This window comes from Ictalurus punctatus, chromosome 2, assembly GCF_001660625.3.
Source record: "Ictalurus punctatus breed USDA103 chromosome 2, Coco_2.0, whole genome shotgun sequence".
Taxonomy (NCBI): domain Eukaryota; kingdom Metazoa; phylum Chordata; class Actinopteri; order Siluriformes; family Ictaluridae; genus Ictalurus; species Ictalurus punctatus.
The window spans coordinates 17,079,647-17,098,491 of record NC_030417.2 but is presented as its reverse complement, the minus strand read 5'-3'; the positions used below and the strand labels follow the sequence as shown (position 1 = coordinate 17,098,491).

Genomic DNA, 18,845 nt, shown 5'->3' with positions numbered 1-18,845 from the left:
TACTCACTAATATACATGAACGAGAATGAACAAGCTTTCCCTTATAGTATAAAATCTAATTTAAAAAAATAAAAAATAAAAATAACCCACACATCGTGTGTTTGCTGATAGATTAAGGAATGATTAAAAATGTAAATTGGTGTGTGTGTGTGTGTGTGTGTGTGTGTGTGTAACTTAATCTCTGTTCATATGGTACTTTTTCAATTTTTTGTTTAAATAGAAGTTTAGGTTCTCACTGTGGGGTGATGTATAGGGAAGGAATGTATAAGGTAAGCAGCATTTTTTTTAAATCACATGACAGTGGTGGAGATTACTATCTATTATCTTTTATTATGTAAAAGTTTGCTATGGTTATTATTTAGGTTTCATAGTTGTAAATCTAATTGAAGGCTCATTTGAAAATAAAGTTAAAAGAATGGGTTAACCTAAAACTCATAAGTATAAATAATAATTTAAAAGCTAAAAAGCAATAAGTGCTATTATCATGCACAGTGTTTCAAATCCACATCTGGATGAGTAGAAAGTTTGGGAATAAAACAAAAAACAAAACCCCCCTCTAATTTCTTGACTAAATTGCTTATTTGACCTGTTGTTCTTAAAGTTAATTCAAGATCAAGAAAGGGGACCATGGAAATGTTCACTCCCCAACTGCAGAAAGTTTGAGAAACTCTGGTTTAGGTGATAAACATGTGGTTCTTTCACACTGTTAAGTGTGAAGTTTAGGCAGCAAAACAGTGTAACATTACACTCTTATAATGTGAGAGGCAGGTGATGTGCAGGCTTACAAGTTCACTTAATAGTCTGTCACTTCTGGAACAGGAGAGGATTGTCTGCATGTTAATGACATTTTAGTTTTGATATTTTGTCAGACTAGCAGTTATAGACTATGATTGATAATCTCAGCCTATTCATAGCACATTATAATAATTTATCTTTCAGAATATCAGGAATCTTAAAAAAAAAAAAAAAGACATTAAATATCTTTCTGGTACATTAGAAACATGTAGTTGTAGAAACTGAAAGAATGCTCAGGGAGTCAGTTGTATATGAATGTGTATATTAATTTTATTTTATTCATTCATATATTACATTTTGATTAGAAAACTTGAGATGTTTCCATCATCTGGTGAAATAGTGAATAATTAATAATAAGAAGTATACTGGCATTGCTGTTAACAATAGATTAAAAAAAAACATTGATAATACAAATGTAATTAAAATTAATGAATAGTTTTGAATATATATCATTGATTTGAATAAGACTAAAAAAGAAAAACAGCTGTAAGAAAATAATCAAGTAACAAGTTATTTTTTACTCCTCTTTTTATTCACTTGCTTTTATCAACTTAAAAAATAATAATAAAAAAATTTTGTTTAAAAAAAATACAGCCATAAAGCATTACATAAGTCTTCATCTAAACTCTAAACGGTGCCCTAAACAGCTGATCAAGCAATCTTCACTTTGACCAGAGTCACTGAACATCCATAGAGGAGAGAGATGACGAAGAGTATGATGAAGGCACAGGCCATGTTCCAGGTTTCCTCAGCCTGATCCAGTGTGCTAGTTTCAGACGTGTTCTCATCAAAGTATATCGTCTCTTCAGTAAATTCTGTAAGAACAAAGGACATTTTTAGTTATTTTGTCACTGTACTTTAACCTAAAGAGAACCTAGAAGTACATATCTGCTTCATACTCCTACTTCAAAAAATCAAGTGAAAAGTTTACTTTCGTTCTCAGATAAACTAAAAGTATTTATACTGATACTGATTGGTTAGTAGCTGTTGAGTAATTTGAACTTTTGTCTGTTGTAGAATTAAACACCAAAGCTAACATTGCTAGCATTCTTCAACAGAACTGTACATGATACATGATAGATCCTAGGACTACAAGATTCTAGGAAAAAAGTCACCTTTTTTGGAGATGTCGCGAGTAACGATGCCAGTGATGTGCTTGACTTGGCAAGTGTAAGTGTCACCAGGTGCCCATTCAGAGGCCTGGACCTTCAGATGGCTTTTAATGCTGAATTTCCCATCAGGCCTTTTGGCAGAGCTCTTGGTGCTGTTGTCATGCTGTACACTCACACTATTTAGGAGCCAGGTGATGTTAATAGCTGAAGGGCTATAACCGTACACCAGACACACCAGTTTATTTTGACCCTGCAGCAGCTCCACAGAGGGAGCATTTTCAGTCACAGAGGCTGGATGATGAACCAGGAGGGAGGTGTGAAAAAAAAAAAAGATAGATTTCAAAAGGTTTAATGGGATAACTGGATATTAGTGTGTGTGTGTGTATATATATATATATATATATATATATATATATATATATATATATATATATATATATACACGCAAAAGAAACATCCTCTCACATTCAACTTTTATTTCCAACACATTTCTTAACATGTGTAAATATTTGTATTAACATAAAAATAATCAACAACTGAAACATAAACTGAACAAGTTTCCCCAGGAACAGAAATGGAATAATGAGTCCCTGAACAAAGTGGGGGGGTCAATATCAAAAGTAACCGTCAGTATCCAGCTGAGTACTACAGAGCATCTCATCCTCATGGACTGCACCAGATTTGTCAGTTCTCGCTGTGAGATGTTACCCCACTCTTCCACCAAGGCATTTCCAAGTTCTCCATCATGTTTGGGGGGGGGGGCATGGTTACATGTAATTTTCCATTGCAAGGACGATCAGCTGTCCTTCCTGTTTCCCTGTAGCACTGTCTTAGACGTCTTACATTACAGACATTGCAGTTTATTGCTCTGGACACATCTACAGTTTATTGCTCTGGCCACATCATGCCTCCCTACATCAGGCCTATGGCATGTTCACACAGGTGAGCAGGAACCCTAGGCATCTTTCTTCTGGTGTTTTTCAGAGTCAGTAAAAAGGTCTCTTTAGTGTCCTAAGTTATTGTAACTGTGACCTTAATTGCCCACCTCCTGTAAACTGTTAGTGTCTTAAGGACTGTTCTACAGGTGCATGTGCAATAATTGTTTATGATTCATTGAACAAGCATGAAAGTCATTGTTTAAACCCTTTCCAATAAAGATCTGTAAAGCTTATTTGGATTTTACACAATTATCTTTAAAATAGTCTCTTGCTTAGTATATACATGACACATATATATATATATATATATATATATATATATATATATATATATATATATATATATATATATATATATATATAAATCAAATATTAATATATGACATGTTACTGACCGTATACGTTGTTAATCGAGTTCCTGATTGGCTTTTCAGATGACTCGTGGCTGACCACACAGGAAAAAGTGCTGTTCTCTCTTTTTGATGCTGGTAATATCAGTACGCTGTGCATGGAATAATCACCCAACGCAGAGGCATTGCCGACTGGACTGTTGATGAACTTGGATGCATCCAGCTGTCTGCCATTCAGCTCCCAGTGCACAGAGATATCAGCAGGGCGGAAGCCGTCGACCAAGCAGAGAAGATTTGTGTTGCGAACTCCTGACAGATCGTCATCGCTAGGACTGAGAATTCGGACGGTGGGACTTTTGCGGTCTGAATAAATACAAATAATTTTAAAAAAGAGCTAATATCAACTTAGAATTGCAGTAGTTCTTTAAAACTTATTAATTAGCAATAAATTTGTATCTTAAATAACAGTTAAGATACAAATTTGAATCACTGAATTCTTCATTTTGACTGGTCAGATGTTCAGGTCGCAGGTTTATATTAATGTGCTCTTTCTAAAACGTGATAATTTCTAAAGTAACAGCTAATTCAAAGGGACTTATCTAATAATAAAGAATATAATAAGAAAAACTCTCAATCATTGGTATGGTCAAGGCTTCTCTAAGGAGACATTTATTTCACATTTATGGAAGGAGTCTCCAGTGTCAGTGCTTTGTAACAGTCAGAGGTAAAGCTGTTGCTTTAAGTTGAAGGATGGACATTGTGTTTCACAGCATTTTCGTCTTCTTATCTCCAAAAGGAAGTGAGAATATGACTGTTTATAGCTGTGTTTTGACTAACTTGTTTTGCAGACATTCCACAATATTGCATATAACTATGCTGTGATATAAGAGGTAAAAACACTTTGAGACATGCTGTTATAGGAAAAAAAATCAACTTCAGGGCAGTAACTGCATCACCTCGCCGATTATTATTATCTTGGCTGAAGGTGTGTGTGCAAATAATAAATGAATGCAATGTGACATGGACTAAAATCATATTTATGACTATTAATATTCATAAAAATAAAAACTTTTATTTATTTATTATTTTTTACAAAAGAATAAATATGGGTCTTAGAGATCGGTGTTTATGTGAGAACTTGCCTCTGGTTTTAGAGATGGTGTGCTCCATTTTTGTGGTGGAGCAGAGGTGTGTCACTTCACAGGAAACAGTTTTGTATGCATTCCACTTTGCAGCTGGAACCTTTAGAACACTTCGGACACTCTCTGTTCCATTGCTGTGGACTCTGAGAGGTTGTGTGGTCACACCCTGAGAGGTGTTGTTCTTTCCTATTTTCCAAACAATCGAGAAGTCATTGAGCCTGTGGCCCAATAGCAGACAGGTGACAGAGACATGATTTGCTCTCATGTCACTGATGGAGGGAGCCAACAGATAAACCTGTGCCTTCTGAGCAAAATCTGGAGTCACTGGAGATAAAGAAATGACATTAGTGTAGAGATGTACAGACACATACATACATGTAAGATTTGTATTTTTTGTATAAAGATCATGAACTTTTCTGATATTTAGGCTGTTATTAGAATACCTGCACAAATACTGGTGCTCTTCTCAACTGGTTTCAGAGTATCCTGATCACTGACTCGGCAGGTAAATGTAACTCTATTATTCCACTGTTGCTGTGAAACTGAAATCTCACTGGACACTTTCACACGTCCATCTGAATCCACTGTTACTTTACTGAGACCATTGAGAGCATTTACTACAGATTCAGGGAGCCACTTTATCTTTGGGTTAAGTCCAGTTGCAGCGCAAAGAAGTTTTTGTGTCGCTGATGCAGATTTATCCACACTGGAAATAACTAAAAGTTCCACTGAAGGGTCACCTGGAGAGGAGCATGAAATGTAAAGATTTCGTTTCTGGCTATGTAGATTTAAACCACCTTATTTTGTGTTTTTATGGCTGATCCAGGTCATCTCTTGACTTGACATTTCATAGCAAAAATGTATTTCCCCTCATGTGAAGGGAATAAAATAACCTTTCCTGTGTCATATTTACAGAAAGCAGGCATTTTACATCACATCACAGTGTCAAAATGTTGCAGCGAGATAGCTCTACAGCTCTAGAATAGAGGAATCAGGATCCCTATATTTTAAACTATAACCAATTGTATTTAAAAGGAAATATCATGGACAAATAACAACAACACTAATAACTGCATAAGCGAGGACTAAAAAAAACATTTCCATGTACATTTCAGGTTGAGACCAGTTACAGTATGAACTCGAGTGATGTGCTAATTGATGAAATTTGAGAGCCAGAATTCACACCCCATGCTGACTGTGCTTTCATTTCTGCCAGTGTTCCTTTTCCCCACTTCAGTTGTATTTTGACCTGTAAATATTGCCAGTATTCAGATGGTCTAGAGATTGAGATTGAAATGTTCCTTACCAAAAAGGTTTTCTATAGAATTGGACGTCCACTGTTTGGAACGGCTTTGCTGAATCTGACAGGTGAACCGTTGGTTTTTGTTTCTCTGTGTTGTGGAAACAGTGAAGCGTGCAGTCAGAGTGTCCACTCCTTTGGGCAGATCCACATACTGAGGTTCAAGGACCCTTCTTCCATTGGCCTGTAAGATGACCAAGAGCTCACCAGAGGGCAGATCTCTTGCAGCACACTCCAGTACTGCACTGTCTCCCTTCAGTATGTCTGCCAGATTCCTCCTGATCACCACTGTAGGAGTTTTCTGCACAGGTTCTGAGGAACATAAGGTAAAGTCTTATGAGTTAAAATGTTTCACTAAAGTGAAATATTTTAAAGTTACTTTTCCAACGTGGAACCTAATGTGTGCACACATGGCATTTAGGATCCTCCATGCATCTAAATGCTGTGTCTCTAATCATTGTTTAAATAACTAATATGTGTGGGGCAAACTGGAAAAACACATCTATCTATCTATCTATCTATCTATCTATCTATCTATCTATCTATCTGTACGCTGTATATAGTAGAAAATATTTGATCATGTGACTGATTTCCACAAATAGCAGTAAGTTGTAAACTGTGTTTTTTAAGTTGCCCCTAATGATATAATTAAAAATTATATACAGAACATACCTAGAATATTAATTGTCTTCTCTACTGTGTCAAAACATGGATGTTTAGCTGTGCATTTTATTGTCTGCCAGTTTTTCCATTCGTCTGTAGAGATAGTCAGGTTGCTAACAGTTCTCCCGTCTAGTGTCTTCAAGGTGACTCTGTTCGTTTTTTCCCTTCCATCTACAAACCACGACACTCTGCTATTGAGCACAGTTTCAACAACACAGGAAGCTGTTACTTCTGAATCTGTCAATACTGACATGAGACCAGGTTTCTCCAGACGTATCAGTGGCTTGACAGTTGAATGAGCTGCAACACACAAGAGATTGTTCTGTTACAGTTATTCACCTACATCTGTTTCATGGAGTTTAATGAAATTGTAAGATTATGAACTTTTTGGATAAATAGTCCTTTGTTAGAATACCTGCACAAACTCTGGTGCTCTTCTGGACATGTTTGGGATTATCCTGATCACTGACCTCACATACACAATCAATATTCCACTCCTGTTGTTGAACCAATATCTCACTGGATACTTTCACACGTCCATCTCCTTGCATCATCACTTCTGTAAGAGCATTTGGCACAGATTTATGGAGCCACTTAATTTGTGGGTTGAATCCAGTTCCAGAACAAATAAGTTTTTGTGTAATTGATCCAGAGTTATCAGTGTTGGAAACAGCTGAAAGTTCCACTGAAGGGTCACCTGGAAAGAAGCACAAATATTATAGCATGAAATCTAAGAAAATGAATTCTGGCTAAACAAATTTAAACAACCTCATGGCAAGACATTACTGGTAGAAAATATGAATTGTGGTCACATTAGTCATTTTTATATTTAGATTTTTGTGAAAAAAAGCATAATTAACATGGCTTCTCTTTAACTCTAGTAATAAATATATGAAAAGTCAACAAAAAAAATGTTTGTCATTTTTTTGTCCACTCATGAACACCACATTATCTGAAACTTTGCAACTTTGCGGAAGGCTTATGCTCCGCCTACTTCACAATTATGTCATGTCATACATCCCTGAAAAGCTTGTTTCTTTGTGTGTGTATATGTCTGTGTGAATTTATGTGTCATCATGATGTACTATACATTTCCCTTTTTTTTTTTTTTTATAAACCCCACTTTCTATAGTGGAAACCTAATTAACCATTCTATTTTTATTTTTTATTATTTTTTCCACTAAAAATCAGGTTCATATAAACTAAAAATACAGGTTTCTAAATGGTGTTCATGAAATTTAACCCCTTCACGACTATCTTTAATTATGATTAATTTACAGATGTATTTCCTAAAATCACAGTGTCAAAATGTTGCAGCGAGATAGCTCTACAGCTCTAGAATAGAGGAATCAGGATCCCTATATTTTAAACTATAACCAATTGTATTTAAAAGGAAATATCATGGACAAATAACAACAACACTAATAACTGCATACGTGAGGAATAAAAAAAACATTCCCATGTACATTCCAGATTGAGACCAGTTACAGTATGAACTCGAGTGATGTGCTAATTGATGAAATTTGAGAGCCAGAATTCACACCCCATGCTGACTGTGCTTTCATTTCTGCCAGTGTTCCTTTTCCCCACTTCAGTTGTATTTTGACCTGTAAATATTGCCAGTATTCAGATGGTCTAGAGATTGAGATTGAAATGTTCCTTACCAAAAAGGTTTTCTATAGAATTGGACGTCCACTGTTTGGAACGGCTTTGCTGAATCTGACAGGTGAACTGTTGGTTTTTGTTTCTCTGTGTTGTGGAAACAGTGAAGCGTGCAGTCAGAGTGTCCACTCCTTTGGGCAGATCCACATACTGAGGTTCAAAGACCCTTATTCCATTGGCCTGTAAGATGACCGAGAGCTCACCAGAGGGCAGATCTCTTGCAGCACACTCCAGTACTGCACTGTCTCCCTTCAGTATGTCTGCCAGATTCCTCCTGATCACCACTGTAGGAGTTTTCTGCACAGGTTCTGAGGAACATAAGGTAAAGTCTTATAAGTTAAAATGTTTCACTAAAGTGAAATATTTTAAAGTTACTTTTCCAACGTGGAACCTAATGTGTGCACACATGGCATTTAGGATCCCCCATGCATCTAAATGCTGTGTCTCTAATCACTGTTTAAATAACTAATATATGTGGGGCAAACTGGAAAAACACATCTATCTATCTATCTATCTATCTATCTATCTATCTATCTATCTATCTATCTATCTATCTATCTATCTACATGCTGTATATAGTAGAAAATATTTGATCATGTGACTGATTTCCACAAATAGCAGTAAGTTGTAAACTGTGTTTTTTAAGTTGCCCCTAATTATATAATTTTAAATTATATACAGAACATACCTAGAATATTAATTGTCTTCTCTACTGTGCCAAAACATAGATGTGCAGCGGTGCATTTTATTGTCTGCCAGTTTTTCCAATCGTTTGTCGAGATAGTCAGGTTGCTAACAGTTCTCCCGTCCAGTGTCTTCAAGGTGACTCTGTCTGTTTTTTCCTTTCCATCTACAAACCATGACACTTTGGTATTGTGCACAGTTTCAACAACACAGGAAGCTGTTACTTCTGAATCTGTCAATACTGACATGAGACCAGGTTTCTCCAGACGTATCAGTGGCTTGACAGTTGAATGAGCTGCAACACACAAGAGATTGTTCTGTTACAGTTATTCACCTACATCTGTTTCATGGAGTTTAATGAAATTGTAAGATTATGAACTTTTTGGATAAATAGTCCTTTGTTAGAATACCTGCACAAACTCTGGTGCTCTTCTGGACATGTTTGGGATTATCCTGATCACTGACCTCACATACACAATCAATATTCCACTCCTGTTGTTGAACCAATATCTCACTGGATACTTTCACACGTCCATCTCCTTGCATCATCACTTCTGTAAGAGCATTTGGCACAGATTTATGGAGCCACTTAATTTGTGGGTTGAATCCAGTTCCAGAACAAATAAGTTTTTGTGTAATTGATCCAGAGTTATCAGTGTTGGAAACAGCTGAAAGTTCCACTGAAGGGTCACCTGGAAAGAAGCACAAATATTATAGCATGAAATCTAAGAAAATGAATTCTGGCTAAACAAATTTAAACAACCTCATGGCAAGACATTACTGGTAGAAAATATGAATTGTGGTCACATTAGTCATTTTTATATTTAGATTTTTGTGAAAAAAAGCATAATTAACATGGCTTCTCTTTAACTCTAGTAATAAATATATGAAAAGTCAACAAAAAAAATGTTTGTCATTTTTTTGTCCACTCATGAACACCACATTATCTGAAACGTTGCAACTTTGCGGAAGGCTTATGCTCCGCCTACTTCACAATTATGTCATGTCATACATCCCTGAAAAGCTTGTTTCTTTGTGTGTGTATATGTCTGTGTGAATTTATGTGTCATCATGATGTACTATACATTTCCCTTTTTTTTTTTTTTTTTATAAACCCCACTTTCTATAGTGGAAACCTAATTAACCATTCTATTTTTATTTTTTATTATTTTTTCCACTAAAAATCAGGTTCATATAAACTAAAAATACAGGTTTCTAAATGGTGTTCATGAAATTTAACCCTTTCACGACTATCTTTAATTATGATTAATTTACAGATGTATTTCCTAAAATCACAGTGTCAAAATGTTGCAGCGAGATAGCTCTACAGCTCTAGAATAGAGGAATCAGGATCCCTATATTTTAAACTATAACCAATTGTATTTAAAAGGAAATATCATGGACAAATAACAACAACACTAATAACTGCATACGTGAGGAATAAAAAAAACATTCCCATGTACATTCCAGATTGAGACCAGTTACAGTATGAACTCGAGTGATGTGCTAATTGATGAAATTTGAGAGCCAGAATTCACACCCCATGCTGACTGTGCTTTCATTTCTGCCAGTGTTCCTTTTCCCCACTTCAGTTGTATTTTGACCTGTAAATATTGCCAGTATTCAGATGGTCTAGAGATTGAGATTGAAATGTTCCTTACCAAAAAGGTTTTCTATAGAATTGGACGTCCACTGTTTGGAACGGCTTTGCTGAATCTGACAGGTGAACCGTTGGTTTTTGTTTCTCTGTGTTGTGGAAACAGTGAAGCGTGCAGTCAGAGTGTCCACTCCTTTGGGCAGATCCACATACTGAGGTTCAAAGACCCTTATTCCATTGGCCTGTAAGATGACCGAGAGCTCACCAGAGGGCAGATCTCTTGCAGCACACTCCAGTACTGCACTGTCTCCCTTCAGTATGTCTGCCAGATTCCTCCTGATCACCACTGTAGGAGTTTTCTGCACAGGTTCTGAGGAACATAAGGTAAAGTCTTATAAGTTAAAATGTTTCACTAAAGTGAAATATTTTAAAGTTACTTTTCCAACGTGGAACCTAATGTGTGCACACATGGCATTTAGGATCCCCCATGCATCTAAATGCTGTGTCTCTAATCACTGTTTAAATAACTAATATATGTGGGGCAAACTGGAAAAACACATCTATCTATCTATCTATCTATCTATCTATCTATCTATCTATCTATCTATCTATCTATCTATCTATCTATCTACATGCTGTATATAGTAGAAAATATTTGATCATGTGACTGATTTCCACAAATAGCAGTAAGTTGTAAACTGTGTTTTTTAAGTTGCCCCTAATTATATAATTTTAAATTATATACAGAACATACCTAGAATATTAATTGTCTTCTCTACTGTGCCAAAACATAGATGTGCAGCGGTGCATTTTATTGTCTGCCAGTTTTTCCAATCGTTTGTCGAGATAGTCAGGTTGCTAACAGTTCTCCCGTCCAGTGTCTTCAAGGTGACTCTGTCTGTTTTTTCCTTTCCATCTACAAACCATGACACTTTGGTATTGTGCACAGTTTCAACAACACAGGAAGCTGTTACTTCTGAATCTGTCAATACTGACATGAGACCAGGTTTCTCCAGACGTATCAGTGGTTTGGATGTTGGTTCAGCTGCAATATGTAAGAGATTGTTCACTTACAGTTAGACATCATGGAAGATTTTTATTTTGCAGTGTTTTTCTGTGGAACTGACCTTTGCACTTGCTCCATGTTTGACTGAAGATCTTGGAGATGTGTGTGGCTTTACAGGTGAACTCTGTGCCTTCATTCCATTGCTCTGCATTAATGCTGAGTTGGCTCAGTGCACCAAACGTCTTTTCTCCATTGTTGAGACTTTCGAATATCTTCATGGTTGTCTTCTTTGTGTGCAACGTATTACCCTTGTACCACTCAACACTTATTTTTTTCGGAGAAAAACCATCCAACCAACAAAGCAGATTAACGTTGTTGTCCATTGTATTGGTGCTCATGGTGATGTTGGGCTCAGTCACACGCTGAGCTATAAACAGTAAGATAAAAAACAATTCAAGTACATGGCATATATATTTAGTGCTTAATAGAACTTCCTTAAAATTTGAATGTTTTACTTAAAATTTTGAAGTGTATTAAGATACTGGCACAACACTTTGGTAAGGAACACTAAAACTGTTATATTGTTGTACTATAAACATTATATTGATTATGATGATGATGATGATGATGATGATGATGATGATGATTATGATGATGATGAAGTCCTCAAAGAAATATGAATACATGTCATATTTCAGAAGGAACTTTGTTTCAAACATTCCTGCCACAAATCAGAGAAGACGGCACTACTATATGTATCGATAAATAATCGAAAGCTATATTTAATAATTTTTTCAGAAAAGTGCATTGTGACAATCAGGTCATAAGTTGAACACCTAAGACAAGAGAGAAAATCATACATTGAACACAACGTGACACTGCCTTTTTGGTGAGTGAATATAAGCAAATTTACTGGCCAATTATGTTTGACCATTTCAATAATCCAACACTGGAATAGAACTAAAAATAAATACTTGCTTATATTTTTGTTCTTGAAAATTTGCAACATCCTTTCTCTTAATTTTCTGTCTCCAAAGCTGCAGCAAAGCCGAACAATTTCATTATCAGAGTTAAAAGTTAAACCAGTGTTTATTTGTTCTGCATAACTGATAGTAATAAATCTAATCTACAGAGCAAGCTAAATTAATTTCTTAGATTGTACTAGCCAAGCCTGCTTAAAGAACAGCTAGTTTTTTTTTGTTTTGTTTGTTTGTTTGTTTGTTTGTGTGTGTGTGTGTGTGTGTGTGTGTGTGTGTGTGTGTGTGTGTGTGTGTGTGTGCACGCATGTTTTGTTTCACAGTTTTTTGTGTTTTGCGGTGTGGCTAGAGGAAGGAGTGCAGGACAGGCTTCAGTGAGCACAGCAAACAGCGGATGGGAGCGTTAGGCAACAAGCAGGCCAGAGATAAACGGCAAAATCTTCCAAAAGAAGAAGTGAAAATCATCTGCATCTCTGAGATGGAGTGAAACACACCTGCACAGGAAGAAGTGCTACATTTACATCCATTATTAGACTATTTACATGCAGTGTTTTGCCTGTTATGTAAAGAGTGCTTTTTGCTTTTTGCTCAGTGACATGATAAAGCCTTTGTAATAATGCAGAAATAAATATATATTAGCTAAAAAGATCAATAAATAATATAACTCAATAGTTTTACTATGTTTCAACAGCAAACTGAGAGAAACACTACTGTCATCGAAACGTCTTAATAATTTTAATAAAAACTAATAAAATATAGAAATGTAATATAAGCTAATAAAATAAACACTATACTTTAAGGCTGACTATAATTCAAATAAAGATACAGAAAACAATTAGACTTTTAATTGCATATTTTTGTCAAATATTTATTTGAGATTTGAGTAAATGCATGAAAAAAATGTCCAACATTTAAATGTCCAAAAGTATTTACAGCTTTAAAATACCTAGTAGAGAATAACAGAAAGTATAACTCAGAACAGTATAATGAAGAAACAGAGAACAGACCAAACTTATTTCCATTTGTAGTTTCTGTACTCATTTCACCTGAAATCACAATTTAAAACTGATTAGATCAAAAAACGTAGCCATTTATCATGTGGTACAGCAATATATTCTCTTTGTTACTCACATAATGAAATAATATATGAAAGTATACTGTATATTCATATATATATATATATATATATATATATATATATATATATATATATATATATATATATATATATATATATATATATATATATATATATTGGTATATAAGTATCTCTCTTTTTTATGGTGAATTCAAATATATTGGGACAGTTTTTGAATTTACACATTGTCAGAGTTTTCCTGCCATTAAATAAACAAAATACAAAACACACAATACATTTCTGACAATTTCAAGGTGTTGATTATTTGCATGTGTAAGAAATATGTCTATCATATTCTAAAAAGGCTTAAAACTGTTTTTTTCTTTATAATTTTTTCATTAGACATTTATTTTGATCCTTAATGACATTAAAACTGTTATTTATTTGTAGTATACTTATGGTAGGCTAGATGATGTTTTTAATAACATATTACAGTCATATGTAAAAGTAAATATACTGCATGGAATTTTATTTATTTATTTATTTTTGACATATTTGGAGAAGCAAACATTTGATCCTCTTTGAAACAGTGCTTATTAATAAGGTTGATACACTCTATCAAATGACACATTGAATTGACATTTTGTATTAATTCTCACAATTTAAATGTAAAAGTAAATACCCCTTTACATTTATCACACCTTCCGATACATAAAATTAGAATCAGGTGTTCAAGATTGGGTGCCAGTGATTAGAACATGCTTAGGGAATGCAGGTGGAACCTGTCTCATTTATACCCCTCTCATATCTGGTCTTCCCTTTGTGAATGAGGTGTGTGGTGTAAAAGTAAGTAAAAAATATGTCTCCAAGAACCCCAAAGTTTCATCACAGAATCTGCTAGTAAGGCTTGCAACTGTTGGTGTCAAAGTGCATGCTTCTACAATCAGAAAGAGATTGCACAAAGTTGACCTGCATGTGAGTGTGCCAGGAAAAAGCCTTTGCAAAACTATTTGCAACAGTTTGCCAATGAGCATATAGGTAAAGTCCAAGACTTTTGAAACAATGTGTTCTGGACAGACGAATCAAATATAGAGTTGTTTGGCAATAGTAACAGCAGACATATTTGGTGCTGACCAAAGAGAGCTTTTCAGGAGAAGCACCTCATACCAACTGTGTGGTGGAAATGTTATGGGGTGGGGTTGCTTTGCTGCCTCAGGGACTGGACAGCTTGCATTTATTGATTCAACTATGAATTCTGTATCATATCAAAAGGTGCTTGAAGATAATGTGTGGCCATCTGTCCGAAAGTTGAAGTTGAACCAAAAGTGGACCTTTCAACAGGATAATGATCCTAAGCACACTAGGAAATCCACCAAGGAATGACTCAAAAAGAGGAAATGAAGGGTAATGGAATGACCTAGTCAAAGCCTGGATTTGAATGCCATTGAAATGGAGAGATTTTAAATGGACAGTACTTGCAAGAAATCTGTTCAGAATATTCAAATTCAGATTTTTATAGTTTATTCAGATTTCTGTTAAATAAATGATTGAAAAAGCTATGTTTCCTTGTGGTTTTGTTCAAGTATATCAACTTTATTAATAGGCACTGTTTCAAAGATGATCAAATGTTTGCTTGTTCAAATATGTAAAAAACAAAAAAATCAAAGAAAATGAGCCAATGATTTCAATTGGATGTACATTTTTTTTTTCACGTTTGTATGTAAAGACAACTCAGTAAGTAAAAGTTAGCTAATTTCAACTATATACTGTTTTTTTGTATTACTCTAACAGGGTTGAGAAAATCTTCAGGACTTGACAATTATATAACGGACAATTTTATATCTTTTCTATTCATAAGAAGTTAAAGTCACAGTAGAAAAGCATGACAAAAGGTTAATTATTAACTACTAAAACATGATATGGCATTCTGTTGTGTTAGGGGTGTACTCACTTTTGTGAGATATATATATATATATATATATATATATATATATATATATATATATATATATATATATATATATATAAAAAACCAAAAACCTCTCTAATTGAAGTACAGCTAGAATTATTGTCATAGCTACTGTTATAGAAAATGAATCAACCCCTTTTGACCAATTGGATTTGACAAATTAATTCGATTTTATGATTTATTTCTTACAGTAACAATGTGACATTATTAAAAAAAAATAAAAAATCTCAAGATTAGTCTGTGAGAGTATATAACCAAGTAAAAAAATCTGCATAATACTTTTTTTGTTTGTTTGTCTCAGTATACCTGAATTCACCCTGCTTATATTTATTGGATCAGGTCTTACCTTGAAAACAGTCACTCCAATGCTGTAGAAGAGGGTGATGAGGAAGAGAAATACAAATGTTAAGGCAGTGTTTGCCATGTTATCATCATCCATCTCCATCTCATAGTGGAAGATCTCTGTCGACCATATGCAAACTGTTGGCATACACACACATTCATTTAAGGGCATTTATATATGATGAGATTAGGAACAGAAAGTACACATGTAGCAGTTTACACACTAAATATAAACAATGTACACAGCAACTTACACACTATACACAGTATGAAGAATTAAAAGTGGACTCTATGTACTAAATATGAAGCATGTAATCTTCCCTTGCCAGTCTCATGCGACTTGTTTCACAGCATTACATAAGGTTTGGCTCTCATTAAATAAAAATGTGTACATTTAAAATAGCCAAAATTGGCACTTTTAATTTAGTATTTTGTCACTCTTATTTAATTTCACACCACAGTGCTGTTGAATTCTCTACTCCGCTTGGTAAGAAGTTGTTGATTTTTTAAATAATATCAGCTCTGACAGTAGTTCTGACTACAAGGTGCTTGTTTTAATGTTATTATTTCTATATTTCTGTAAAATGCACCTAAACAGATTAAAAAATGTTTGTACTGTACATGCTGATACAGTCCTGTTTTCTGTACAGAGACATTTATTTAATATTTATGGAAGATGTCTTTAGTGTGTAAGCTGTAATTTTAAGGTTTCTGACATAAGAATATCTTTAGAATGTTCAGCTTTGCACTTTCTCACTAATGTGAAAAGTCACACTTTTGTAACTGTGCTTCACATCAGTCTGCATCACACCATCACATCATTGATTATTCTATTATCTAATCTATTATTCTTTATCTATCTTATCTATAGCTATTATGTATATCTGCTGTATAAAAGCACTTTCTAAAGTGTTTTATTTCTTATGCATCAATGCATTTTTTTTTTTTTTAATATTGCAACCAAAACCATTATGGCTAATATAATGGCAAATATCTGCGTTTTATTTCTTGAATAGGTTTCTTAGGTGTGATTATTTTCTTTAATCCATGGATTTATAGTCTTAATAATTTATCTCACGATTGGGAAGAAAATTAGTGTTTAAGTGGTGCCTTATCAAAGTGGTGTAACTTCAAAATCAGCAAAAGGTTCTAAAAACAAAAAATGCCATGACAGGTTGCTTGTATTTATCTAAAATTCAGAATGCGTATCATTATATTATGTCAATATTTCAGTGCATTTTTAATATGAAAGCTATGCATGTAGCTTTGCTAAGTTACACATGAAACCAGTGACCCCCAACCCTTCAAGGAAAATGGTGGAAAAAGTTCTCCACATGAAAGAGAGAGGCCGGATGTCTTGGCTTGTTGCAGATAAAACAGTAATTGAGGATATATTTACTACGTCACTGAACACAGAACAAAAAAAGCTTGACAAAAATATTACAACAATGCAAACACACACACACACACACACACACACACACACACACACACACACACACACACACACACACACACAGTTGACATTGTGGGGGAAAGCTTTGGAGCATTCTCTATTATATTTAACAGAATGAATAGTTTATTAATGGATTTCTCTTTAAATTTTATTAAACTATTTGAAGAGATATTTGAAAGCTCTTTAAAGCCCATATAAATGATTTGCTTAAAGGCTGATGTGTTGAGAATATGATGAAGGAGGGCATTAAAACAGCTGTAAGTAAAATGTCTTAACTTAAAGCCAGTCCAGGCATGGCATTAATTTATGCAACCCATATTTAGGATATGGTCCAATAATGATGTCTAAAGTCAGTGTAATATAATATTACCGTACTGCACAGGGTACATGCTGAAGGATTTTTTTATTGTCATTGTTTCAGTGTATTATTGCATTAGACATGTTCCAAAAACCAAGGACATACAAGCATCAGACAGACATCAAGACAATGACATTGCATTAATAAAAAAAAAAGACATAAAAGATGAGGCAAAAATTAAAATAAATCAAGCATTAATAGCAGACAACACAAATTCTAATACGTAGAGCAAGAGCAAGATTGGGGATTGGTCAGGGTGAGATTCACTAAGGTGGGCGTTTTTGAATCTTTAGCGATGGATCTGGATATGTGGCGCACACAGTCCTTGATGGACTCATGATAAACCAGGCAGCTGAACACACTGCCACTGTTCCAGTCTGCAGTTTTGATAATCAGCTGGCTGTACACTGAAAAGAGGTTGTTTCTGTCGATAACTGCAGTGGTGTTCTGCTCATAGCCGACCACTTCTTCCACTTGTTTATCGTTAACAAGCCAAGACACAGCCACCTCCTTAGGGTAGAAGTCTTTAACATAGCAAGTCAGGGTCACTGATTCACCAGAGCTCTCTGGTGGAGCGAGCAAGTAAACCTTGGGGAATTCCGGATTGCCTATAAACATGAAATCACAATTAAGTCAAAATATGTTCTGTTTCCTTCTCTTGCATTGTTTCCGTATGTTGGGGAACACTGGTCATATGTAAACGAAACAAAAATAATTAGCATATAATTTCAATATAATTAGATAGCTTTAAAAATGTGATTTTCTGCTTCTTAAAAATCCTCATAGCTTTTTCATACAAATTAAGAGCAAGAATATGTATAAGTAGTAAAAGCATTTCCTACCATTTTCTCTTTTGAAGGTTACTTTTTCATACTGTTGAGTGAATGCTTCATGTTCCACCTCACAGATGAATTCGGTGCCATTGATCCACTCTTCGAAACCGATGTGGGTTTGGAGTGAAACCGTCGTTTTCGAAGATAGATTTGATAGAGAAGAGATCTCTCTATTTCCAATAAGCCATTTAATGCTCTTGAAACCCGTGTCTCCCTCGGCCCTGCACTCGAGCTGGCCGGCTCTTTTGATCAGAATGTCCTCGGTGGAAGGTCCAGTTATTTTCACCTGTGGCTGTTTTGTGTCACCTGGTGCTGTAAAGAAGTTGTAGAAATACATTTTTTAAAGAAGCAAAGGAGTATTTGAAAAAACAAATAAACAAAAACAAAAAAACACAGGGAATGTATAATCTGAAAATGTGCCATAAAATCTAGAGTTTTAGTGCACATTACATTATAAATAAACATATAACTGATACATAATTGACATTTTTATTCAAACTAGAATGCAAATCATTACTTTAAAGCAAATTTACATTTACAGCATTTAGCAAGTGTGTTGTAGTTTTTCATCAAAAACAGATCC

The 18,845-nt window shown here is 34.7% G+C and overlaps 1 protein-coding gene across 2 annotated transcripts in view; it reads right to left on the bottom strand.

Moving 5' to 3' along the window:
- Positions 1-1,040: 1,040 nt before the first annotated feature.
- ighd (immunoglobulin heavy constant delta) overlaps positions 1,041-18,845 on the bottom strand; it is a 24,814-nt gene continuing 7,009 nt past the window's right edge. For both annotated transcript variants that reach the window (XM_053677651.1, XM_053677655.1), the window contains exons 3-16: positions 11,371-11,676; positions 10,998-11,288; positions 10,308-10,613; positions 9,057-9,338; positions 8,651-8,941; positions 7,965-8,270; positions 6,716-6,997; positions 6,310-6,600; positions 5,644-5,949; positions 4,781-5,077; positions 4,338-4,661; positions 3,241-3,558; positions 1,911-2,198; positions 1,041-1,610 (exon numbers count right to left, since the gene is read on the bottom strand). In XM_053677651.1, the coding sequence (XP_053533626.1) occupies positions 1,447-1,610; positions 1,911-2,198; positions 3,241-3,558; positions 4,338-4,661; positions 4,781-5,077; positions 5,644-5,949; positions 6,310-6,600; positions 6,716-6,997; positions 7,965-8,270; positions 8,651-8,941; positions 9,057-9,338; positions 10,308-10,613; positions 10,998-11,288; positions 11,371-11,676 (4,052 nt within the window). In that variant the 3' untranslated portion in view covers positions 1,041-1,446. The remainder of the gene's footprint in view (positions 1,611-1,910; positions 2,199-3,240; positions 3,559-4,337; positions 4,662-4,780; positions 5,078-5,643; positions 5,950-6,309; positions 6,601-6,715; positions 6,998-7,964; positions 8,271-8,650; positions 8,942-9,056; positions 9,339-10,307; positions 10,614-10,997; positions 11,289-11,370; positions 11,677-18,845) is intronic.